This window comes from Eulemur rufifrons, chromosome 6 (genome assembly GCF_041146395.1).
Source record: "Eulemur rufifrons isolate Redbay chromosome 6, OSU_ERuf_1, whole genome shotgun sequence".
In the NCBI taxonomy this organism is placed as follows: Eukaryota; Metazoa; Chordata; class Mammalia; order Primates; family Lemuridae; genus Eulemur; species Eulemur rufifrons.
In genome coordinates, this window is record NC_090988.1 from 92,607,551 (window position 1) to 92,632,429 (window position 24,879).

The 24,879-nt window shown below is 58.6% G+C and overlaps 1 protein-coding gene across 4 annotated transcripts; it reads right to left on the bottom strand.

The window, feature by feature from the left end:
• Positions 1 to 1,222: 1,222 nt before the first annotated feature.
• On the bottom strand, positions 1,223 to 24,655 carry TNKS1BP1 (tankyrase 1 binding protein 1). 4 transcript variants are annotated; one of them, XM_069471397.1, is made up of 12 exons: positions 24,608 to 24,655; positions 21,561 to 21,669; positions 19,877 to 20,498; positions 18,305 to 18,374; positions 12,922 to 14,292; positions 8,826 to 10,984; positions 3,979 to 4,345; positions 3,577 to 3,727; positions 3,321 to 3,457; positions 2,441 to 2,598; positions 2,136 to 2,208; positions 1,223 to 1,648 (listed from the first exon to the last, which is right to left on the bottom strand). In XM_069471397.1, exons 2-11 carry the CDS (start codon positions 21,652 to 21,654, stop codon positions 2,148 to 2,150), a joined length of 5,190 nt encoding a protein of 1,729 aa, XP_069327498.1. In that variant the 5' UTR covers positions 21,655 to 21,669; positions 24,608 to 24,655; the 3' UTR covers positions 1,223 to 1,648; positions 2,136 to 2,147. The 4 variants fall into 4 exon arrangements, with proteins under 4 accessions (XP_069327498.1, XP_069327501.1, XP_069327500.1 ...); XM_069471400.1 differs by having other exon boundaries at positions 21,561 to 21,672; XM_069471399.1 differs by lacking the exon at positions 24,608 to 24,655 and adding an exon at positions 22,024 to 22,138.
• Positions 24,656 to 24,879: the final 224 nt, after the last annotated feature.

Consider the following 24,879-nt stretch of genomic DNA (forward strand, 5'->3'; position numbering starts at 1 on the left):
GATAGTCTCCATACTCCTTAAAGAAAAAAAAAAAAAAGGCTAAGAGGCACTGGTAAATGACATGGTGTCTCAGTTCAGCTGTAGCTCTGATCTGCCATAGCTCAGAGACTCCGTTCAGGCCCCCGTCCAGGCAAGGTCACAGGTCCCTCTCCTGCTCCGAAGCCCCAGGGAAAGACGATGCCGGCCCTGAAAGGCTGGCAAATCTGGGGAAACCAGGAAGACAGAGAATCAGGCAGAGGGACACGAGGATGCCAATGGCCAAGGGATCAGGTGGGGAAGGACAGAGCCTGGGGGACACTCCAGAATGCCTGGGCTGAAAGGACCCTTAGATATCAAAGGAACCAACCCCCTGGCAAGAAGGGTAAATTTCCACCGATACCCAGTCCTCCCTGGCCACACAGCTAAACTACGTTTCCCACTCCCCACAGTTAGCCGGGGCCATGAAGTGACTTCCGCCCAGTGGAATGTCGGTCTCTGCCATGGTCTGAATGTTTGCGTCTCCCCAAAATTCCTATGTTGCAATCCTAACCCCCAAGGTGATGGTATTAGGAGGCGGGGCCTTTGGGGAGGGGATCAGGTCACGAGGTTGGAGCCCACATGAATGGGATTAGTGCCCTCCTAAAAGGCCCCAGAGAGCTCCCTTGCCACCATGTGAGGACACAGTGAGAAAGCACCATCTATGAACCAGACCACACACGGAATCTGCCAGGGCCCTGACCTGAGACTTCCCAGCCTCCAGAACTGTGAGGAATATATTTCTGCTGTTTCCAAGCCACCAAATCTATGGCATTTTGTATTAGCAGCCTGAACGGACTTACTCTTCCACAGGACTTCCCCCTCTTTCCACTTGACGCTGCGGAGGACTCGGCCCCAGAAGATGGCTGAGCCACAACAGGGAAAGAGCTTGGGCTCTGAAAGACTTCGAGGCACAGAGTGCTCCCACCACCAGCCCACCCGGGACTGTGCCGTGGGTGAGACACAAACCTGTGTTAAGCTACTGAGATTTGGGGGGGTGGAGGCAGCACCTGAATTAGCAACCAGCCTATTATAACCACACCCTCCTCAGGGACACTGAGCCCAGTACACAGAAGGGTCATGACGTGCCCAACGTCAGAGGAGGCTCCAGGTGAGACAGAGCTAGAACCAGCGTTTTCCAACTACAGCCTTAGATGAGGGGAATGGGCAGCCACGACCACACCCCACAATGTGGACAGCACCAATTCCCAAAAAACTTTATTGTTTCAAGTGGCAAAATGTCATTGGTCTCTGTGGGGCACCTGGTGGGGCAGAGGGAGACCTGGGCGGGGGCAGGGGTAGAACTCTGCCCATTACAAAAATCAAAGGCTTTTTATAAAAAATGCTATAAATTGGTATCAAAAGAAAACCCAAGGGAGGCTGGAGGAGAAAGCAGAGAGGGAGGGGGACCAAAACCTTCGACCACTAGTGACGGAATCAAGGCTGGAGGGAAGGTGCAGAGGTGGGGGTTTGGGGAGGTGATACAAAGTGCATAAATGTGCCTCCCAGACGCTCCTCAGAGGTGGAGGGGGACAGAGGCTGCAGCCTGGGGCATGGTGGGGCTCCAGCCGTCTCCTCGCCCGGGCACCCCACAGGAACAGGCACTGCCTGAGACTGCCAGATGGGAGAGGCCCTGCAGTGAGGAGGGAAGAAAAGAGGTCAGGAGAGGACACCGTGGAGGCTCCGGCTTCCCCTCCCCCACACCCCTTCCGGCTCCCACAGCTGAGCCCAGGCATGAGAAAAGTCCCTCCTGGGACCTGGTGGGTGTCCCCAGGGGTCTCAGACCACACAGGCTAGCTGACCACACTCGGGCCAGACACAGGGGATGGGGGACTGTCCTGTCTGTCCCTGAGCCCAGGGAGGCAGGCTGGGATGACAGCCCTCCTCCTCCTCTTCCATCCCTGCCAGATAACACCCTGCACTGTGGACAAAATCTAGGGGGAGCCAAGGGCCCCACCGAGTCTCTGGAGCTTGGCTTTGCCTGCCTGTTTCCAGCCTCGCAGAGAGAGGGGCACGGGGAGGTAAGGGCCAAAGGGGAACGGGCCTCCCGAGTTCCCCAGGGCAGGCCCCACTCACGCCCAAGTCCCAGGCTGGGTCCAAGCCCAGGATCCTGTCCTCACCTCAGTGGCTTCTCAGACCTTCTTCTTCTTTAGCTTCAGGGCCTGCAGCCAACTAGGTGACGATCCCTCTGACCTAGAGGGCAGAGGATAAAGTCCAGAAGGTGAACTTTGGGGAAACTGAACAAAATGAGGTGTGTAGGGACAGAAATCCCCCTTCAACTGAAGGCTGCAGGGACCGGAACTCTGCCACCAATTAACACAGTTCACTATGTCAACCTTCTCTCTAAGCATCAGGTTTCCAAGTAGGGGCTTCCCTTTTCAGGCTAATACAGTGGGGGTCAATGCTCAGAGCTCAGGGCACCTACCCTGAGGACTTCTCTGGCTTGGGAGGTAACGCGAGGGGCTTCCCCAGCCCCGGGACCTTGCAGGACTTGGAGCGCTGGACTGCGGACTCTTTCTGGCTGGACTTGCTCTCCACCGGCTCCCCTTCCTCAGCCGAGCGGTTCCGGGGGCGCAGCTTGGCCTGGGAGACAAGTTCAGATGCAGACAGATGTTAGAGGAACAGGCAGAAGGATCCACAGAGGGCCAGGCCTTCTCTGAATCAGAGTATGCAGTCCCCAGAATCAGACGGACACCCCATGCAGTAATTTCACCCCCATGCACGTGGAGTCACTTAAAGATGCGCTTCCCTCAGAGCTGAGTCAAGCTGTGCACACAGTAGGTCCTCAAGAAGGTACTGCAGGACTGAATTCAGACAAACTGGGCTGGACAAAGCCATTGCGGACCTCCCACCCCTGTTCCCTCTGCCTGCCACACCTCCCCACAGCCAACTCCTGTGCCTGCCTCAAGGCTAAGATCAAATGCCTACAAGAGTCTTCCCCACGCCCCTCCCATGCCCACCACCCCCATTGGGAAATAACTCCTCCCTCTCGGAACAGGCCCAGCCCTTATCCTGCCTCCCCAGTGACACCAACACTTCTCCCCTCACCCAAGCTAATTCTGGGCATGGCTCATGTCCCCCCCACCCACCGCCCCGAGGTTCCAGGACAAGAACCCAGCTTGTTCTTCCTTCCATCCTGCCTGGCACACAGCACAGGGGCCAGCAGGGCACAAAGGGATCTTCTGGGGCCCTTACTGGGGAGAAGCAATGGGGGAGGGCAACTGGGGAAGTGAGAAGATGGTCGGAGAGAGGAAAGGCTGGATGCCAGCGGGGCTGCATGTGCTTGCTGAGTGATCAGACGGTACCTTCAGGGCAGACGGGCTCAGGCCAGGAAAGAGGTTGACTTTCAGGCCCTTGGTGCCCAAGGACATCCGCGTCCGGCGGCTCTGAGGTTCCTCCGCTACCTCTTCGTCCGAAGACGGCACCCGAGAAGCCCGTGGCTCTGCAAAGGCCCAGGGAGGGGGCTCAGCACACCCAGATCACCTGCCCCAGCCTCTGCACAACCTGGGCCAACGCCCCAGACATCGACAGAGACACCATCAAACGATACATCGGCCCTACCCGTGGAGTCCTGGAACAGGCGTGCGTCCGAATCTGCTGCCTCCGACAGGCCCAGGGTACCTCCGGGCCGGATGGCGGGGGCTCGGTGCCCACGCTTGCGCCCCAGGTTAGCACGGCTGCGGTACATGGCACTGTCGAGGATCTCAGTGTCCTGCACGGGACAATGGTGACAACACTGCCACTGCCGCCCCACGGCCCTGCCCCACCACACAGGACCCCCACAACAGCAGCTGGCCACGAGCTGAGCCCTCCCTGCTCCTGTTCACGTGACATGCCCACAGCCCTCTTTCTGCCTCCTGGACAGAGACAACCAGGCAGGCTCCAGGAATGGGACTCTGATCCCACCACCCACATTCCCCCCACGACAGCCCAGCCACTGTCCTGGGCTCACCACCCACTGACCTCAATGAAGGAGAAGTCCTGACTGGGGGTGCTGGGGAGAGGGCCTTGGGAGGGGCGCCGAGGGGTCGGGGCCGGCCCCTGCTCACCCCGCCCTGCCCCTGAAGGACCCCAGGTGCCGTCCACATCTTCTGTCCGGCTGGCTTCACCATCAGGCTGGGGCCTCCAGGAGGGCAGAGGGTCCCTGCCAGGCTCCAGAGGCGCCCCTTGGTCAGCACCTGCTGCGGCTCCTTCCTCCTCCAACTGGACCCTGAGGCCCGAGGTCACCGAGTCCCTATGGGCCACCGTCCGGGAGCTGCTGGCGGCCAGCATCTCCTCCAGCAGGCCCTGGGAGCCAGAGGGCGGGGAGCGGGCTGGGCACCCGCCGGGGCTGCAAATGGACAGACCGAAGGACAAGGTCACCCGTGAGGCCCCGTCTCCCACCCCGAAGCCCACTTTATGGCATTCTCCTTCCCCCAGCCTCTCCCTCTCCCTCCTCTCCATGCTGTCCCCAGACTCCTCAGCAAGGACACGGCCAAGGCCTTGAGCAACAGCACACAGGGTAAGAGCTGGCTGGCCCGGCGGGCTCAAATCCCTGAGACCTTGGATGAGTCCCTTCCCCCACAGACGCCTCGGGCTCCTCTGTATGGAGTCGCTGCGGGTACAAAACAAGAATCTAAAGCACTCGGTACGTGCCCCATAAGTAACAGCTATCATTACTGCTGATGCTGTCGGTGTGTCCCCTCCCAGGGGCACCTGTCTGGGCAGTGACACTCTGTGGGATGAGCCAGGACTGGCCTCTGCCTGTCCAGGCTCATGTCACCTTCAACCCTCACACACTGCTGTCGTTGAACAAGCCGTTCCCTCGCCTGAAAAGGTCCCCCCCACTGTCCCTTCATGTCCTTTGCCCTCCATTCAATTCCCCTTCTGATGCCGCCCCGTCCCCTCTCCAGGCACCGTGGCCACCTCAGCTCCTGCGTGTGCCAGCCCCTGCTTCTGTTCTGTGATTCTTCGCCCCACTGCCTGTCTGTGAGCTCCTCAAGGGCAAAGACAGGGTCCTTTTGCCTTTGTGCCCCCAGCACCTGGCCCAGAGCCTGGCCGGGAGCCGGGCTGAGCAAACATTTGCAGAGTGAGCGAGAGGCCGGGTCACCTTGGACCTCGGTGGAACTTCTGCATCTCCTGCCTGCTGCTCCCTCGAAACGCGACACAAGCGCACCACACACCCTCACTAATTCACACCTCACACACTGTCCGCTGCCACTCCCTGAAATACAGACATACACTCACACACTCATCACACACACTCGGGCAGGAAGCATGGCACTGTCCGCCTGTCACTCCCTCGAGACACACCTTGCACCCACCACACCTGCCGGCACAGCCCAGAGCCCCACCCGACACACGCATGCACCCCACACGCACACCACGCAGACTGCCCGGAAGCCAGGTCGCTGGTTCCTACCAGGACTGGAGGGGACGGAGACCGAGGGCAGGTGAGACAATACTGAGCAGGAAGAGGGGGCAGAGAGAGAGAACATGTGTCAGTCTGTCCTTCCACGAGCTGCTGACAGATGGAAATTGAAGCGGCCTGGGAAGGGGGGCGGGTGCAGAGGCAGCGGCGGTGGTGGCGGCTGCAGCACACAAGGCAGCAGAATGGGAACAGCTTGGACGCGGGCCAGAGCCAGCTCACCCTGACGACCAGCTTAAAATCAGGGAGGCCCAGGAGGGAGGGGGCGGCGACGGGACCCCACCCAGCCTGCAGAGGCCGTGCCCAGAGCCTCTCCCTGGGGTGGGGCAGGCCTCAAGAGCTAAGGGGAGCTGGCAACGTCCACCCCCAGAGCGAGAGCTGGCCCCCAGCCACGCAGGCAGAGGTCAGCGTAGGGAGCTCAGTGGGCTCTGGGGGTGGCCTTGAGGAGTGGAGAGTGGGGAGAGCCCTGGAAAGTACAGTGTACGTCAGCCCCGCCGGACTGCCTAAACCCCACACGCCCTTCACACCCACAGCAGAGGCCTTCCCGGCAGGGCAGCAGAACATTAAGAACGTGGGTGCCAAGCCCTGCCACTCCACGACAGAGCTTGCCTATGTCCCCTACTGTACCCGTGGCCTTGGCCACAAGTTACTTGCCCACTCTGAGCCTCAGTTTCTTCATCTGTAAAATGGGGTTAATAAAAGTACCTAAATTTTGCTCTGTTGGCAGAAATATGTGCCTAGCACATAGGAAGCACTTGATAAATATAACGAATTAGTAGGCTAATCATCATCACTCACAACGCGGGTCCCTGGCCTGGGAGGACGTGCCTCATCTTACACTGCCTATACCCTGCACCCAGCCTAGACTTTAGAGTATCCTGAGAGCCGTGACTCTATCCAACCCCACACTCCGCCGCTGCTGCAGGGACAAACGTGGGGGCCAGATCTGCAAACAGTCAGCTCCCCAGTGTTCCCGGGGAATGATGTGTCCAGAGGAAAAGCAGTTGGCCTCGCCAGAGACACAGGCGGGGCGCCCAGACAGGACCACAAGGCCGGGGCCCGAGGGGACATGAAGAACCCACAATCACCAGTTGTGGGAACTTCAGCAAGTCACACTGCCTCTCTGCACCTCAGTTTCCCCAGTTTTGCGAGAACTAATTAACTTAGTCCTCACGAAAACACTATGAGTACTGGGTGTAAATGATTCCCAATTTACAGATGAGGAATTGGAGGCCCTGAGAAGTAACTCGCCCCAGGTCACAGGGGTGGTGACGGAATCAAAGCCATAACCTGGCAGAGGGACCCAAAGTCAGATCACTCTGAGTTATTCTCAAAGACTTTTTGTTAGAAAGGGACCCTCCAAAATTTTCTTTAAAGAGCAACTTGCTATATACTCTGCTTTCTCTTCAGATCGTATAAATCTTTTGCCTTTGAAAGAGCAACTTTCCAAAGTGTAGAATTTCCCTGCGTCAGATGCTTACTTAGCTCCCTGGACCTTAGTCAAGTAAGTCTGGGAACCGCTGCACCACGCACGTTTGGGGCACTAACTAATTCGTGCTAACACGCAAGCTACGTCTCCCGCACGGCCCCGGCATCTTCCAGACACATCCGCGGACTGGTATTCTTGAGGACATGCTTTAGAAAAGGCTGACCAAAAGCATAAAATTCAAACAAACCCCTCTAAGGCAACAGTTTCCTTTCAGCTTTGGAGGCACATTTTCTGTTGCACACCACGAGGCTCCCCTTCCACCGCGGCCAAACCCTGAACTTGGGGAAAGTCAGCACAGGCCAGATTACGGTAACGTGGGCAGAAAAACCTGGGCGCGTTGAAGGCGCGACGGGACCAAACACAGACAACTGAGTGCTTCTCTGCCTCCCTCAGAAGGGAAAAGCGGAGAGCTGTGGGTCCCACTCCGAGCGAGTCTAAGGGTCTTGAACCCAGCGGCCACCGCTGAAAGCAGTTAATAGAAACAAGGTGGAAAAGGGTATTGCGGACTCTGTCACCTTGAGCGGGTCACACCACCTCTTGACCTGCCAACAGAGAGGATAAGAACCCCTTTCCTGCTTCCCAGGGCAGCGGTGAAGATCAATGAGGTAAGACGTGCCCTGAGCACGGGGCATGCAGAGCCGTGCGAGTCCCGGGAAGAGAAATCGGGAGCCGCCGCGCTGAGCCTGCACCAGGAACGTTAGAGCTGGAATCCCGGGTTTCCGAGTCCAGCTGTTAGAAACAGGCTCGGAGAGTCCAGCAACTCGCTCAAGCTCACAGGAGCCTCCCAACTCCCAGTCCTGCGCACACCCTTCCCTGCAGTCTTCATCGCAGCCTCCCCCAATGCCCCCCTCAACAGCTGAATCTCCAGAAAGCACCCCCTCCTCAACCCCCCTGGGCCCCTGCTTGCCACCTTCCTCTCTCCCTCCTCCATCCCAAATGCCTCTCCTGACCCCCCTGACCCCAAAACCCCAACAAGCCTCTCTAGCCCCTTCCTGGTCCCTCCTCTCCTCCCACTACAGCCAGCCCCTTCCACTTAGAACAGTCCCCAACCACCACCTCCCTTCCCTGCCCCCTGCCCCATGAGAAGCTCCCAGTCCAAGGCTGGAAAACGTAAAATGTTCTACTCCCTAAAGAGAATAAAATAAAATCTCGGGGGATGGAAATGTTAATGAAATAGATGCAATGTCTTTTTAGCACCCTTTCCAGATGCAAAATGATATCAGTTGGTTGTAAAACAACCATGAGACAGACTGTGGTTGGCCTGTAAAACTACCAGTCCGTTCCTTTGGAAAGTTCTCTTTCAGCAACTTTGCGCACAGAGGCCAAGGTCATGGGGCCAGAAGCCAGGTCCCAACACCCTTCAGGTTCTTAAACTTGCTCTCCCGGGCGCTAGGACAGGGCAGGCAAGAAGCACCAAGTTCCCAAGAGACCTTTCTGAGAGCCAGTGAGTGTCGCACTCCCAGCTGCAGTGGCACCGGCCAAGAAGACACAGAATCCTCCTTCCTTCACCGATGAAAACACCCGTGTTCCACGGCCCAGGAGCACCTGTGGCTCAGGGCTGTGAGGCCTGGGGAATGACCACTGTGTAGAAGAGTAGAAACCACCAGAAACTATCCACGTTGTGACAAGTACCACTTCCCCCTGCACTGTCACAATTCAAAATCACCAAGAAAGCCCAAAACGTGGGTTACAAAAGAATAACACCTCAAACATTACAGTCATCCTTCAAAAAAGGAACTCACCTGTGTGTCATACCATTTTTTTAAAAGTAGAAATAAAAATTCATAGTCCAAAATGTCTCAATTTTCCAAATACTAAAAGTTCTTGGGAAAAACTCTTTCTTCCCCCTTCAAAGGTTCCGATTTCAGACAGCTGCCGCACTTTCCCTCCCACACGAGGATGGGGTTTCCTTACCTGGCTCCAAAGCTGGGGCCTTCTCCTGTCTCCATTCTGGGGTCTTCGGGGTGAGTCTCCAAGGAAGGCAAGGAGCTGTCCTTGCCCTGGGTCTCTGGCTCACTCGTCTCGCCGACCCCCAGCTCCCTGGCCACCATGGGGTCTCTGGCCTCCAGGCCAGGGGACAAGCTGCTGCTGTTCCCCAGGCCAAGATCTGGGCACTCGCTGACCTCTCCCACCCCACGCTCCCTGGCTTCACTTGGGCCCCCAAAAAGCTCCACATTCCGGGGCCCCAAGTCCTGGGCCCAGTCCATCTGCCCCACTCCACATCCCCGTGGCTCCCGGGAACCTCCAGACTCCAGGTCACAGGGCACCTCCAAATTCCTCAGGCCCAGGTTGTCACCCCACTCCATCTGGCCCACCCCCAGCTCTCTGGGCTCTCCGAGGCTGCAGCCTGCCCCAGGGGCCATGTTTCTCAGCCCCAGGTCAGGGGTCCAGTCTGCCTGGCCAACTCCACGCTCTCTTGATGTAAGAAACTCTTGGGCCTCCACCCCTGACCAGTCGGTCTGCCCCACGCCACTCCCTCTGGCCTGGCTGTGGCCCACCTCCCCCGCCGTAGCCAAATCTCTGCTCCTCACCCCGACATCAGAAGTCCAGTCCTTCTCCCCAGCTCCAATCCCCCTGGGCTCTTCGGACCTTCCACTTTCCAAACGGCTGGCCAGGTCCACGTCTCCCAAGCCCAGGTTGTCTGACCAGCCCATCTGTCCCAAGGCATTCGCCCTGGTGTCACTCGAGCCCCCAGAACCCACACAGCTGGACACTTCCAAGTTCCTGAGACCCAGCTGATCAGTCCAGTCCATGGGCCCGGCCGTGGCCTTCCCAGGAGGCACAAAGTGACCACCTCCCATCTTGCTGGAAGGGCTCAGGCCAGCACCACTCACTCTGTCGTCGCCAATGATGCCAAACTGATAGCTCCTCTCGGGGGCCTCAACACAGACGTCCCCGCTCCAGTCTTGCTGCCGTGGGCTAAATGCCACCTCTGGCCGGGGGGCAACACCGAGGCTGAACTCACCAGCCCAGCCTCGCTTCCCCATCTCCCCATCTTCCAGGTGGGGATCGCCAGGGCTCTGAGCCCCCGCCTGCTGTCTCTCCTGCAGCCCTCCCACCTCGTGGAAGGCGTCGCTGCCTTGCCAGGTGCTCTGGTCTCTGTGCCCAAGTGCCCCATCCCGCAACGGGGCGGTACTGGGACTGAACAAGCCCCCGGATTCTCTCTCTTCCGGCCGGCCTGAGTCCCCACCGGCCTCGCCAAGGCTGTCCTCACCACTCTCAGTCTTCTTCTCAAATTCCTCATCTTGCTGCTGGGCTTCCTCGGGGCTGAACCCAGAGCTCAGGGCCCTCATTCCGAAGCCTCTGTCCTGGGTGCCGACGGTCCTGGAGCTGCCACTGCTACCGAAGTCCCTCATCCAAACACTCTTCCCAAACTCCTGGTCCTGAGCGTCTGCACCCCGGCTGCCGTAGGCACCAAGTGAAGAATCTCTCTTTTCAAACTCCCGGCCCTGCTCCTCGGCATCCTGGCTGCTGAACCTGCCCACGTGGTCCTTCTTCCCTGACTCCCGGCCCTGCTCATCCTCATCCTGGCCGGCGTAAGCATCCAGAGAATCTCTTTTCCCAAACTTCCAGTCCCGAAGGCTTGTATCTCGACTGCTGTAAGTGCCCAGCGAGTCTCTCTTCCCGAATTCCTGGTCCTGGAGTTCCGCATCCCGGCTGGAGTAAGTGCCCTGGGAATCCCTCCTTCTGAACTCCCAGTCCTGAACGTCTACCTCCTGGCTCCGCTGAGTGCCAAGGTGGGCTGGCTTTCCAACAACCCGGTCCTGGGCTGGGAGCCCCCCAGGGGCAGACGCTTCACTCTGGTCTTGGCCACTGCTGACCTCAGCCTCCTCCTGGCCAATGCCACACCTGCTGGCCCACTCCCTGGTGCTCCCTTCCCCCACTCCTTGCCCATACTTGCTGGCCCAGTCCCTCTCTCCAAGGCCTGGGTCTCCTCTAGGGCTTGTGCCCCCAAGGCCATAGTCCTGAGAAGCACCTTGGCACCAGCTGGAAGGACTGAAACTGCTGGGATGTGGGTCTGCTGTGATCCCAAATTCACTCTGCAGATCTTTCTGGGCCCAGCCAAGGAGTCCCTGGGAATCAGAAAAAGAATAGAGACAAAGAAAGAATGCTGAGTCAACTGAGATGGGAGTCAACCCTGCCTAGAGCCTGACAGCCCCACTTTGGCAACAGAAAGCTGTGTGACCTTGAGCAAATAACTTGACCACTCTGGGCTTCAGGGCCCTCAATTTTAAATGAGGATAATTCCTACTGTGTGGGGCTGGCGTGACCAAGCATCCAGCACAGCGCCTGACACACAGTGGGCACTGCATCCATGATCCCATGGTCATGTTTACAACCCTTGGGCAACAACTGGCTGACAGCCAGAGAAGTCCTGCCCGGAGGAGAGGTCTTCACGTAGGAACTGGGAGGGGAGAGGAGGTCACTTTCAATTAGGAGAGGACAAGACTCAAAGCCCCTCCGCAACCTGGCTTGCAAGGCAAAATTCCCACACTAAGCAGACCCCTTCCAGCCTGCCCTTCTTCCCTAAGGACAGCGCCCCTGCCTAGCCCTCCCCAGGAAGGCCTCTCAGCTCTCACCTCGGCCCTCACCTCAGCCCCAAGAAGGCAGGAGAGGCAGCCTCTGGCACAGGGGAAAATCCCAGCCAGGGCTTCTTGCACTCCACCCCCTCCCTCTCCCTGACTCACCCCCGCGGGCGGGAGAGCCCTCGGCTCAGGGCTTCGGAGCCTGCCGGCCTCATCCCGCAGCGCCGCGTTGGCCAGCAGCCGCTCCAGGACAGACATGCTGGCCTCCCCGTCCCCGGGCCGGGCCATGGCTCCCCGCTCCCCACCCCCAGCCCGCCCCAGGGCTGCAGGGTGCGGCCAGGCTGGGCGCAGGGACAGGGCTGGGACCTGTCCGACGGCTCTGGCTCTCACTCACCCTGGCCCTGCTCCCTCCGGAGCAGCTGCAGCTCTGGCAGCCCCGCCCAGGAGCCAGTTGAGTCACCCACATCCCGGGACAGACACACCTACTGCAGGAGTCGGCTTGGTCTTAACCCTTCCTGCTCCTCCACCTTCTCCCCCTGCCCCCAGGGCCCCCTGGCTCCTCCCCCTCTCCAGCCCCGCCTCTACCAGCACAGGCCAGGCTTGAAAAATACATTTCAAAAGCCACCTGGCCCCCAGCCCTTAAATTCAGAGGCAGCCTGGTAGGACAAAGGGCACTGGGCCGGGAACTGGTGCCGGCCCAGGCCCAGGCCCAGGCCCAGGCCCAGCCACCAGCTTGCTGGGGAACAGCACAAGGCTCTGCCTCCTCTGGGCCTCAGCTGCCTGTCTGCAAAGCAGGTCTTGAGCTCAGTGCTAATAACTATCGTTTGTAAAAGCCAACACTTATTAAGCACTCACGATGAGCCAGGCACTATTCTTAGCACTTTACACATCTTATAACTCATTTACTCCTTGCCATCGCCCTCTGATAACTTGCCATTGTTATCCACGTCTGTGAGATGCAGAAATTGAGGCAGCGGGTGGAAAAGCAACCTGCTCAAGGTCACCCCTGGGCAAAGAAACAGCAGAGCCAGGAGATGAACCCAGGCAGTTTGGTTCCAGAGCCCACGCTCCAAATGGCTACGCTGTTTTGCCTTGAACAGTATTCACAGACTGAAAACCAAGCACCAAGGGCTTTGCATATCTCCCTGACCCATAATGCAACTCTAAGAGGCCAATGCTATTATGATGAAAGAACTCTGAAGCTTAGCAGTGAAGGCACATTCCCAAGACCAATCAACTAGTGAATGCTGGAGTCGGGACAGGGACGCACGCTAAGCTCTACGTGCCATCCTGTGCGGCTCTGCGAGCTTTGCCAGACCTGAGAGCTATGAGGCCAGGTCCCCCCCGCCCCCGCCAGCTGCCTTGCTCACCGCTGTATCCCAAGTTCTTGACATACAGAACCCATGTTGAAAGAATGAAGCCCACCCGAGCCCTGGCCTCCTCCCTCAGAGCCACCCCCACCCCCACCCCGCGCCCATTCTCACCTCGGAGCAGGCACTGGGGGACTGTGCGTCCTTCAGCTCGGATCCAGCTCCCCGCCTTGCGCTGCCAGCGCTGGGCGGTGGCGAAGCCAGGAGGTCATCCAGCCAGTGAGAGCTGCTTTCTGGGCCCGCAGGCTCGGGAGACGCCCTATAGGAGTCTTGAGCTTCTGTCCTGGGTTGGGTGGTCTCAGCCCAGGCTAGGGTCACGGCCTCCTCCTCAACAGGCAGGGCCTGCCCAGGGCCAGGGGCATCAGCAAAGAGGACACAGGGCTGGTCAGGGGGTGCTGGCTGCTGCTGCCCCAGGGCCGGCTCCAGGACGGGAAGGGCTGCTTCCCTGGCGGCCACAGGGAGGGGGGACTCCTCTCCAGCCAAGGGCTCCCGATCCTCACACCTCTCCTCTGCCTGCAGCAAGGGCGATGCAGGTGCACCCCCAGGTGTAGGGAACACCTCAAGGGGAACAGCTGGGGACTGAGGCTGACTCTCCCCATCGCCCCTCTGGGTTGGGGAGATGCCTGAATCATCCCCCTGCACCCAGGAGCCAGGCCTTCCTGCACCCCCTGGAGCTGACCTGGTCCCTTGCCCCTGCTGGGACACTCCTTCCTCCCTGCCAGACACAGCCCAGTTGCCAGACTCAGCGGCCTCAGCTGCCTCACTGGCCTCGGTGATGGGGGAGGGGGGTGGGGAGTCCAGCCGCCACACGCCCAGACCCGAGGGCCGCGTGGGAAAGGTCCATTCAAAGGACTGTGACAAGCTCCAGTTAGACTCTGTCCCAAAGGGACGATCCAGGGCCGACTGGCTCCCCTGGGTTTGGGGCAGGGCAGCCAGAGAGCCCCCCAGCTTCTCCTGGTCCTGGCCAGGTGGCCGGAGCACGCCTTCGGAGAATCGGCGCTGAGCCAGGCTGCTGGGGCGGAGGAGGGCTGCGTCACCCTCGAATGCCCCCTCCTCCCCAGATGGAAACGTCCGAGCGAGACCCAGCAGCTCAGCCCCCTCGATCAGGGGCCGGGGTGAGGAGGCTGGGGGCTGCTCTGGGCTGTGGGGCCCCGAGGCCTCCTCAAGGGGAGGGCTGCTGGGTCTGGGGGCCTCTGGGGCTCCCTCCGCAGGGAGGCCCGGGCTAGGGGTATGACAGGGGCCCTCATCTGGCAGGGCTGCACTTGGGGACGCTGGAGTCACAGGCAGGCAGGGAGAAGCCTCGGAAGCTGCAGGACTCTGGGCTTCAGGAAGCTGAGAGTCGCAGGGAGAGCTCTCATCATTGGGCGAGTGAAGACAGAGGGACCCCGGGCCGGGGCCTGAGGCTTCGGTGGGGAGGCCTGGGCTGGCAGAGCCTCCGTTCTCTGAGGCAGGGCCTGGACTTGAGGGGACCTGGGGCTTGGAAACCTGCAAGAGGAAGTCAAGAGCCGTCATTCACCCCTCGGCTGGACGGGGGAGGCCCATTCCAACCCCACACAGACCCCCCACTCAGCTCCTCCTCGGGATCTCACCCCACAGACCGGGAGGAGGAAACCAGGACTCAGGGGGCACCTCTCAGGAGCACTTGGGAGGCCCCCGAGATGACTTGGGGCAGGGCTTCTCAAACTTCTTAGGGTCACAGAGCCTAAGATTTGTGCACTGGCCTCTCGGCACAGGACTTACACAATGGCTTCAGTGGGACACCTGGGAGAGAAAGGGGGCGGAGGGGACACCAAGCACCTGGCGCTTCTTCACCGCTCCACTCTACCTGCCCCTGACCAGTGAGTCTGGCTCTATTCTGACCTCTGCCCTCCCAAGGTCACGCGTCCCTTGCCATCCTCTCCAGTGCAACTGTTTCTCCCCATCATCACATACTAGGTCCAGGTCTGGGCAGAAACAGGGGTCCTGCTTGCTTCTCAAGGCTTCTTCATCCTCCCTCCCCCTGCAACATTCTAGTTTCAGAGCTTACACCCTAAAACTACGCCACCCACAACGCTCCTGCTATTGTCCCCTACAAGCCCCTCACTCCTTAAAAAGCGCAGCTCCTGGATCACTGCAGGCCCCTCGGGCACCGCTGGTAACTCACAGTGATTTCCACAGCCAGGGTGACCCTTCCAGCATCCTGTTCCTTGACCTCCTTCCTCTTCCCCAGTGGTTTTGCAACCCGTCCTCTCCCAAGGTCACACCTTAGACCTTGTCCTTACCAGTGACAGCAACCCCTGCGTCATCTCGATCCCGGTGTCCCGCTCACCCACCCCCACCGCCAGTCTGTCCAGCTCTATTTCCCAGCGCGCTCATTGTCAGCCCTTCTGGGAAGCACAGCCCATTAACCCGAACTCCTTCTCACTGCCCCTCCTGCCCACCCCGTACCCCCGCTTCTCTTTGTACCACCATTACAGTCGCTCTTTACACTCCGCCCAATTCCCTCGCCGCTTCATCATACTGTTTGATGTGTTTAGATGCAGCTCTCCCCGCACCAGGCCTGGCCCAGCACCTGAGCAGCTGAACGTGGCTGCAAAAAACTCGCAACCACGACGGCTGGCCTTACTTCAGACCCACCACTGACCTCAAGCTGGTCCTAGGGCCGCCCAGAGCCCCACCTCACTCCCCCTTCCATTCGTGCCTGACGCCTGACTCTCCTAGGCAAACCGCCGCCACCTCCTCCCGTCCCATCCTCTCTCAGCTGATAGCCTTGCTTCCTGTCCCTGAGAACACACAGGCCACCAGCAGGGAACACCAGCACCCTGCACACTCACACCACCCGCCACCGGCACCCTCACACCCTGCACCCCACACCACCCACACCCTGCACCCTCACACCACCTGAACCCTATACCCCCACACCACCTGAACCCCCCACCCGCACCCTCACACCACCCACACCCTGCACCCTCACACCACCCACACCCTGCACCCTCACACCACCTGAACCCTATACCCCCACACCACCTGAACCCCCCACCCGCACCCTCACACCACCCACACCCTGCACCCTCACACCACCTGAACCCTATACCCCCACACCACATGAACCCCCCACCCTGCACCCCACACCACCCACACCCTGCACCCTCACACCACCTGAACCCTATACCCCTACACTACCTGAACCCCCCACCCGCACCCTCACACCACCCACACCCACACCCTCACACCACCCGTACCCTCATACCACCCACACCCTGCACCCCACACCACCTGTACCCTGTACCCCTACATCACCTGAACCCCACACCCGCACCCTCACACCACCCACACCCTGCACCCCACACCGCCTGTACCCTATACCCCCACACATGAACCCCACACCCGCACCCTCACACCACCTGAACCCTATACCCCCACACCACATGAACCCCACACCCGCACCCTCACACTACACACACCCTGCACCCCACACCACCTGTACCCTGTACCCCCACACTACCTGCACCCCACACCCGCATACCATCTGCTACCTGCACCCTCACACCACCCACACCCCACATCCTCATACCACCTGAACCCCACACCCGCACCCTCACACTCCCCGCACCCTCACACTCCCCGCACCCTGCACGTGAGCCCAAGTGCTCTGCAATCAGGCACCGTCCTCGCTCGTGGCCAAGGCCAATCCCTGCACCATTGATTTTTCCCTCTCTACTGGATCACTTCCATCATCACACAAACTGCTCTAATTTCTTCTGTCTTAGAAAAACAAAGAGGCAAACCAAAAAACCACTCAACTCCACATCTCTCTCTAGCTACCACCCATTTTCTTGAAAGCATCATCTACACTATCTATAGGGCCTCTTGTCCCATCTCTCTCTCCAAACAGGCTTTTTCCCTTTACCTCGCCACCTAACTACTCTCATCAAGGTTGCCGGTGGCCTCCTCGGAGCTGAATCTCTCGGTGCTCACCGTGGCTGACCTCCTATCCTGCAGGCTGCCTTCCCGTGGCCGGGCTCTCCTCCGTCTCCCCATCTACTCCTTCCAATCTCCTCTGCTAGGCCTCGGGGTCCTTCCACCCTGCACCTTGCCCACTGCCCTGGCGATCTCAGCCAGTCTATGGACAATTCCCAAGTTTTCCTAACTTGCTTATCTTCCCTGAATGCCAGACTGAACCATCCAAATTCCCGCTTGACGTCTCCAGTGGAATGTCTGAGAGGCATCTCGCACTCAGCAAATCCAGAAGTAAGTGCCTCCTATCTCCCCCAATCTGCTTCGCCCTTAGAAGTCCCCATCTCAGTAAATGGTAACCTCATTCTTCCAGATGCTCAGGCCAAAAGTCCTGGAGTCATCCTGGATCCTGCATCTGCTCTCTCTCCTCACATCGGTCTATCTGAAAGTCCTGTCCACTTCACCTCCAAATTCTGCCCAAAATCAACCACTTCTCACCGTCTCCACCACAGGCTGCCTCCAGGGTCCAAGCCACCATCATCTCTCTCCTGGATTATTCCAACAGCCCCCTGACTGGCCCCTGGTGCTGATCTTACCTTCCTGCAACTGATTCTTAAACCAGCGAGCACGGTGACTCTTTACAACCAGGTCAGCAGCATGTCACACCTCTCCTCCAAACCCCTCCATGGCTTCTTCCCCTCACTCAGGCCAAAGTCTTTATGGCGGCCTGCGAGGCTCAATGCAATCTGGCCCTGTTACCTCCCGGCCCTCACTACCTCCCACCTCCTCCTCTCTCTTTGATCCAGACATCAAGGCCTTTGTACTTGCAGTGCCCTCTGCCAAGAATGCCGTTCCCCAAACACGCACACAGCTCACTCCCCGCCCTTCACGGTGGCACCCTGGTCCCGGCACTGTCTCCCAGCACCCAGCTCACAGCAAATGCTCAGTCACCGTTTGCTGGACGGGCAAGTGAGTGGAGTCAGGTCTCCAACACAGGGCAGGCAGCACAGCCTCTGGCCAGTGAGGGCTCTGCGAGCAAGAAGGGCCACCCCATACCCCGGTTACCAGAGAAAGCTGGTCCCCACCCCCCAAGCACACTGGTGGGAAGAAGAGGAGGTATCACAGGAAACCCCAAGAAACTCTCCCCTCTTCCGAACCCAAGAAAGGCAGCCCAGCCAGGGCAAGCACTGGAGGCAGACGCCGCAGTGCCTGTCTCAGCCTGAACCTTTGTGAGCCCTGGCATCCTCGTCTGCCATGTGGGACTAACAGGGCCCGCCGGCCAGAGCCATCACAAGGACTGACATGCCCAGCACAAAACAGGCACTTAATCAATGCAGTTGTTATGGGTATTATCGTTACTATTATAGCAAACAGCCTCGTGGCCTGAACCACACTTAGCCGCCTTGGGTCCCAGGCCCAGCCCTCAGGGAAGTTACCCACTCCATGGGCCTCAGTTTCCCCATCTGAACTACAAGGAAGGTGACACGGATGATCTCAGATGACCCTTCCGGCCCTACAGTACTGTGATTCGGATTCATAACAGGAAGATAAGATAACTCACAGCAGCAAGCGGCTCAGAGCTGGCCGGCTTAGCCAGGTCCCCATTGACGGCCAGGTCAGAAGCAGGGGTCCTGTGAGAAAGACAGAAAATGCAAGCACAGAATGTTAAAGCCTGGCACGGAAGAGAGAAGGCGAGAGTCTATGCAACTTTCCCAGCAGGCAAAGGTTGAACACCCCCGGCCATTTACTCCTGAGCCCTGCCTGGAATTAGGAGGGACACAGACGCTGCCCAGTTTCCACAGAGCAAGTGGCCGCTCCCTACCTGCACGTGAACAGTTAAATTCCTCCAGCTCCTCTAGGAAAAGCATCCTGTATGCCCAGACCCCTCAGTGGTTCCCAAAAAGAGAAATCCTCCTTCCCCTAACCCATAAGGAGTTAAAGTTCTCCTCCAGCCAGGAAGAGCACAGCTGGTCCCGCTGCCCTGCCAATACTTCTTGAAGAAGGCGAGGGGAAGGGGGAGGGGGAAGAGTGATTTTCCAAGGTTGAAGTTGTTCCTCTTAAGCCTTGCTTGGAGCAAGGGAGGGAGGGAGGATGGAGGGCGGAGCTCAGCCTGGGCACCAGTGTGACCTCATGGCACACTGGTCCGGGACAAGCAAAGGGTTAACTCCAGGGCCAAGCCTCCAGACACTTTCAGGTGAGCAAAGGCAAGGCCAGACGGCAGGGCAGGGCAGAGGCCTTCAGTTTCCCGCTCAGCCCAGACCACAGCAGCCCTTCCTTCCCCTCACAGCAGCAGGAGGGGGAAGGGAGCCTCTGGGCCCAGCCCAGGGGACCTGCCAGGCCCCAAGCTGGCTCTCCCTGCCCTGAGGATGATCCCCACACAGCTGACGGCTCCCAAGACCCCTCAGCCTCTGCCTCCAATGTCCTGGGTCCACCGCCCCAAGGGTGGTCGCCAGCCTTCCTTCACACTAGTGCCAACTCCAGAGAAGTGTATCATACGCAAATGTCTCCAGCCAGCCGTAATCTCTGCGCAGACACCAGCTAGCCTGGCATCAAGATGTGCTCCTATCTTATCTGTCCCATCAGATTCCTCCTCACGGGCAGAGACCGTGCCCTACTCGTCCCGACACATCCACCTCCACCCCAGGACTGGCACACTGCTCTGCCATGGTAGGAGCTAGCAGTTAGGACAGGAAAACAACAGACCCGAACTCAAACTCCATCTTCTGCCTCTAAACTTGCTGAGAGGCCATGCGGAGTCATAGTGAGCCTCGGTTTCCGCATCTCTAAAATGGGGCCTAATAAATAGTCCCTTCAACAAATGGGATGGCCATGGATTCCATGAGGCAAAATTTGAGGCCCAGCTCTCAGGATACAGAAACTAAAAATAAACTTCTATACTGTACATTTGAACTCTTTGCTATAAACATGCATCAACTCTGTAAAGAGAATTGCAGCTTTTAAAAGCATACAATCTGACAACACCATCTGCTGGGGAATGCTTTGTGACTTAGATCAGGGTCCACCTGTACTCACCACACATAACTAACCTGAAGGTAAAGGTCATAGCCTGGGGACACCTGCTGGGGCCCCAGCCCCCAGCTCGCTCCCCTCAGCCTCCCACCACCCCCCTCACCTCTCCTCAGGGGTCTTGCTGTGCTGCTCTTCCTGGCACTCTGTGGAAGACTTTGCTGGCCCCTCCTGGGACCATCCCCTGGAAAGGGTCCTGCCATCTTCATCCCTGGGGCCTGTGGCCACACCATAGCTCCTGGGGCCATATCGTGAGCTGCCATCGTGGTTAAACGAGAGACGGGAGCCCCAGAGACGGTCAGGGCTGGCAGGGATCTCCTTTCGAGGCTGTTCCATCTTGGCCAGGATCTCTTCCACCGTGGTGGCTGCAAAGCGCTCTGAGGCTGGACGGAAAGGGGCAGGGGCCTTCCGCACACCACCCGGGGCAGCACATCGGGCTGGGGGTGTCAAAGGGGGCAGCTCCTCTTTCTCAGTCTCTTGGGTGGCTTCTCCTCCAGCAGGGGCCTCGGTTGTAGGCCTTGGTGCAAAAGGAAGGGGACGCTTGCTGCCACCATAAGGCTGGGGTCCCGCTAACATGTTCATCTTCCTGGCAGAAGGCAACTCAGCCAAAGGACCCCGGGGAGGCCGAGGCCCAACAGGCACCAGCAGGCTGGGTTTGGCAGGCAGGGCTGGCTTGGCAGGCAGGGCCCGGGGTTTGGGCTTGACAGGGGGTTTGGCCGGAGGGTCACCTACCAAAAGGAAAGGGTCGGTGGGGGAAGGGCTGTCAGAAGAACCAGGAAGTAGAACCTCTTGTGTTTCTTGTCCCACTTCATCTCCCACCCTCCAATTTAAGAATATTCACATCCTTCAGGCACAAGTCAAATGCCAGCTCTTCCATGAAGCCTTCCTTGATTTTCTACACACATCTCAGAAGCATCTTCTTCCTTCTCCAAACTCCCAAAATGTCTAGCCAATGTCTCTTGTAAGCTAAAGCTTTTTGAACACCCAGCCAGCACCTTATTTCTCCTGTACCCTACTTTGCACCAGACACAAGTTCTTATTAAATGAATGAATGAATGAGAGAAAGAGCAAGTAAGCCAATAAATGAATGCCTTCCTGCCCACATCAAGCAGTCAGCCCCTGTCTCCCCAATCTAGTCCTTTCCCCTTACATGACACCCTACTGTATCATCCCAGCTCAATTTCTCCTCCCCTTCCCTAATGTACCCCCAGGCCACCTCCCCACTGTCACCCGGTGTGTGATCAGGAATGCAATCTAACTATTGACCTAAGTCAAACAAAATAAATCTGCTACAGGAAAAAAAAAAAAAACAAAGCACAACCAGAAACCTACCTTCTGTGTAAGGTATTCCAATGCCAAATAAAAGACCTTGGAATTACTCACGGGCACAAACCTTCTAATAGAGTCCTATATCACCTACCCATTCCAACAGCAAAAGAAAAGAGTCTAGACAGGGAGCCAGGAGGCCTGGGCTCAAAGCCCCATAGGTGTACTCCATTTCTCCCTCTGAGCCTCAGTTTCCCCTTCTGGAAAACATGTGGCTCAACCCACATCATCTCGAAGGTCCCCATCTACTCTGCTGCCTGTTGAAGACCCAAGATCTCAAACTGTCCCAAAGTCTCAACAGAAGCGGAGAACCTTTCAAACTCATCCGGCACTTCCTCAGTACTCCTTCCCTCCTGCCTCAACAGAACCATCACTCAGCCACCCCCACAAGAGAAAGGGGGTGCCGCCCCCGCCATTCCTGCCCTCCTCCCAGCCACCCCACCCCACCCTGCACCCATCCATACCTGGCTCGGAGCCAGCAGGCACCAGCTCCTCCTCCATCTCCCGGGGCAGTGGGGAAGCCATAGCCGTGCTTTCCCTGAGAGTAGACACTTTCATCACATGCGGCAGACCCTGCTTGAGAAGTGGGAAGCAGAGGGGTGTGAGCCAGGTGTCTGAAGACACAGGCCGGTGGGGGCGGGGGAGAAGAGAAAGAAAAAGAGTTGGGCTTTGGCAGTAGGTTTAGCCGAGGAAGTCGCCTCTTTCCAGCAGAAGTCACCTCTTTCCAGCTGGGGCCAAGTGTGGGACAGGAAGAGAGAACTGGGGAGGGGGGGCGAGTACAGGAGGTCATGGGAGGTTCCCAGCAGCCAGATTCTCAACTCTTCCCAGATCCTCTCCAACTGGTCTCCTAACGCCCAAAGTCCAGGAGCTTCAGGGAGCCACCCACTGCTCCCTCCTCTGACAAGCTCTCCCAGACACCCCACTTACAGTCCCAAGGCGCCCCTTGGGTCAGGCGACCCCGCTGGAGCTATCTACTCGACTCGAGGCAGAGCAAGAGGGCCGCGAAGTCTGAAGTCTCTCCGTGAATCACCTCATGGGAGACGGGAAAAACCCGCTCCTCCCCAACCTGGGGCTCCGCCCCACCGCCTGCCTCCCCCTTCCCGCTCACCCTACCCTTCCTCCCTCCCCCCTGCAGCTGGGAGTGGTTCCCTCTCCCTCTCTCCCGGGTTCTCCTTCCACATCCCTGCCCTACTCCCCCCTCCCTCAGAGCTGTCTCATCCAAACACGGAAAAATAAGGAATAAAAAGTAAACATCTGGAATACATTTTTTTCTTTAATTTCTCAATCGCTTTGGCTTCAGCTTGGAATTTGATGAGGTAAAGCCAGGGCCTAGTCCTGTTGCCATAGCAATGGCCTCCCACTGGATTTCCAGAGCCTCGCCAAGAGGAAGGAGGAGCCGGCCCAGGCTTGGGCTGGGAGAACGGGACAGGGCTTGAGAACATCCGGGGGGTGGAGTGACTTGGGGGAAAACTCCCTCGGGTTCCCCCTTCCAGGACAGTCAGAGTGGGATAGCCAAAGCCTATGAAAAGGGAATATGTGGACATCACTCACCAGCCCAGGGTTAACCTGAAGGAGTTTTGAGGGACACAGAATAATTAAGTGACATACCAGCGCTATGGTAGAAGCAAAAGATACCCTTCCTTGAAGCCTGTAACAGGAGCTTCAAGGTCTGATATAGCAAGATTCAATGCTGAGTGTGTCTACCACTTTCTAACCATGTGACCTCTCTAAACCTCAGTTTCCCTATCTGAAAAATGGGGTTACTGAGACTCCTAGAAGTCATAAGTGATACAAAGCATGCAAACTGCTTAGCACAATGCCTCAGCATACAGTAAGTGTCCAATAAATGTTGGCCATTATTGCTGTGATTCCATTCAGTGTCAGCAATGAGCTAACATCCCTGGTAACCACCTCCTCCTCTCCCCTGACCCCAGGCTGCCAGCATTCCCAAACCATTCCTTCACTCCCCAGGCCTTAGTCCTGTCACCTGTTCTTCAGGTACTCCACCACCTCCTCAGTTCCCATCCCGGCTCAGGAAGCACCCTCCCACCGTCAAGAACCCCCAGGCTCTCCAGCCAGGGGGATAGAGCCCTGCCTCTTTCATTCAAAAGCAAGGAGGATGTTTCCTATCACCTGGTGTGCACAGAGCCCCGTGGACAACCCAACCCTCTCCAACCTGCAAAGGGTACTGCCTCCCTTAAAGTCACCCATTCCAGCTGGTCTGGAAAGACAGCACCACATTCAAAGAAGGAAACTCTGGTGCCCAACCTTTGCAAAACCCAGTCCCCCTCCCCCATCTCTGACCCTGCCCCAGCTTGTTTCAAAGATGGGAGAGGGTATGAAGACAGTAGAGAAACCCAGTACTGTCAACCCATTGGTCAGCCAACTACCAGGGAGGACTGCCCACAGTGGGTGGGTGAATAATTGTGCAGAGCCAGCCCAAGTGTTTGGGGGGAGGGGCATATGATGGAAAAAATAAAATTAAAAAACACAAGATTGTTTCCTTGTCCTTGAAAATTATTGCAAGGGACATGGTGTGGGTGGTTAGAGATGCAGAGGAATTGTCCCAAAACCGAAGAGCCCTTTCACCTGGGGGGTTTAATAGGCCCCTCTGCCGTATGAGGGGCTGCAGCAATGAAGGCAGGCTCAGAGGCCCCAGCCAGGAGCCCCAGGTGACCAAGGCAGTGGCCAGAAGCTGCAAAATCGCAGCAGCTTTGAGCACTACCCATGCCCAGGCTGGGGGGCCTGGGGGATGCGAGGGGGGGGGGAGAGACGAGCTGACCCCAGGGAGTGAAGGCCGCCAGAAGGGCTGGCTGGGCAGCTCCAATCCCGCGCAGACGGGGTCGCCCCTATGCACCACTGAATCTCCGGCCCCATCTGAGGCCGGAGAGGTCGGCAGGGACAGCGTGTAAACTGCTGGTAGAGGGAGGGACAACGGGAAGACGGAACAGCCCGGGGCAAGGGGCTGTCTAAAGGGGCCCAGTGGGGAGCTCTGGACACAGAAGGGGCCGCGGCCCCCGAAGAGGAGGAGGAGAAGAGGGTGGTGGAGGAGGAGGGGGTGGCGGTGGCGGCAGAAGCGGACCGGCGCGCGGGATGTGAAGCAGCAGGCGAACAGACGGTGGACTGGGGACGCGGACCGGGTGGGGGAGGACTGGGGTGGCTGGGGGCGTGCCGAAGAGCGGGAGGAGGGGGAAGCGTGGCCCGGGGGAAGCGGGAGGTAAGGGTCCCTCCAGCAGCTCTGCCCGCCCCCGGCCCCGCCCCAAGCCCTCGCCCCCTCCCCCCTTTCTTCTGCTCCGCCAGCACGAGCCCCAGACCGTGCGCCCTCCGCCCCGACGCACACACTCCAGCTCCCCCAGGCCCCCGGCGTCTTTAGAGCCCCCGGCCCCTGCAAACTTTCCTGGCGACCCTCCCCACAACCGGAGGTCCCGGCTGGAAAGCGCCCACTCCTATGCCCCTCCCCCGCCCCATCTCGGACCCCGCCCCCTCTGCCCGCCCGCCCCCGCGCACTCACGCGCTCCCCCGGGATCAGGCTTCGCTCGCTTCGGCGCCCGGACGCCAGTCCCCGCCACCACCGCCGCTGCCGCCGCCGCCGTCACCGCGGGACCAAGCCTGTGCGAGCCCGGCGGGGCCCCGCCCCTAGCCCCGCCCGGGCCCACGCCCCCAAGGCACTCATGAATATTCATGAGCCGGTGGAAACCAGGAGTGGAAGTCCGAGCGGGATCCGTCCCACTGTAGGCAAACAGGCGCCCCCCAGTGCTCAATTATTCATGAGCCTTGCAAATG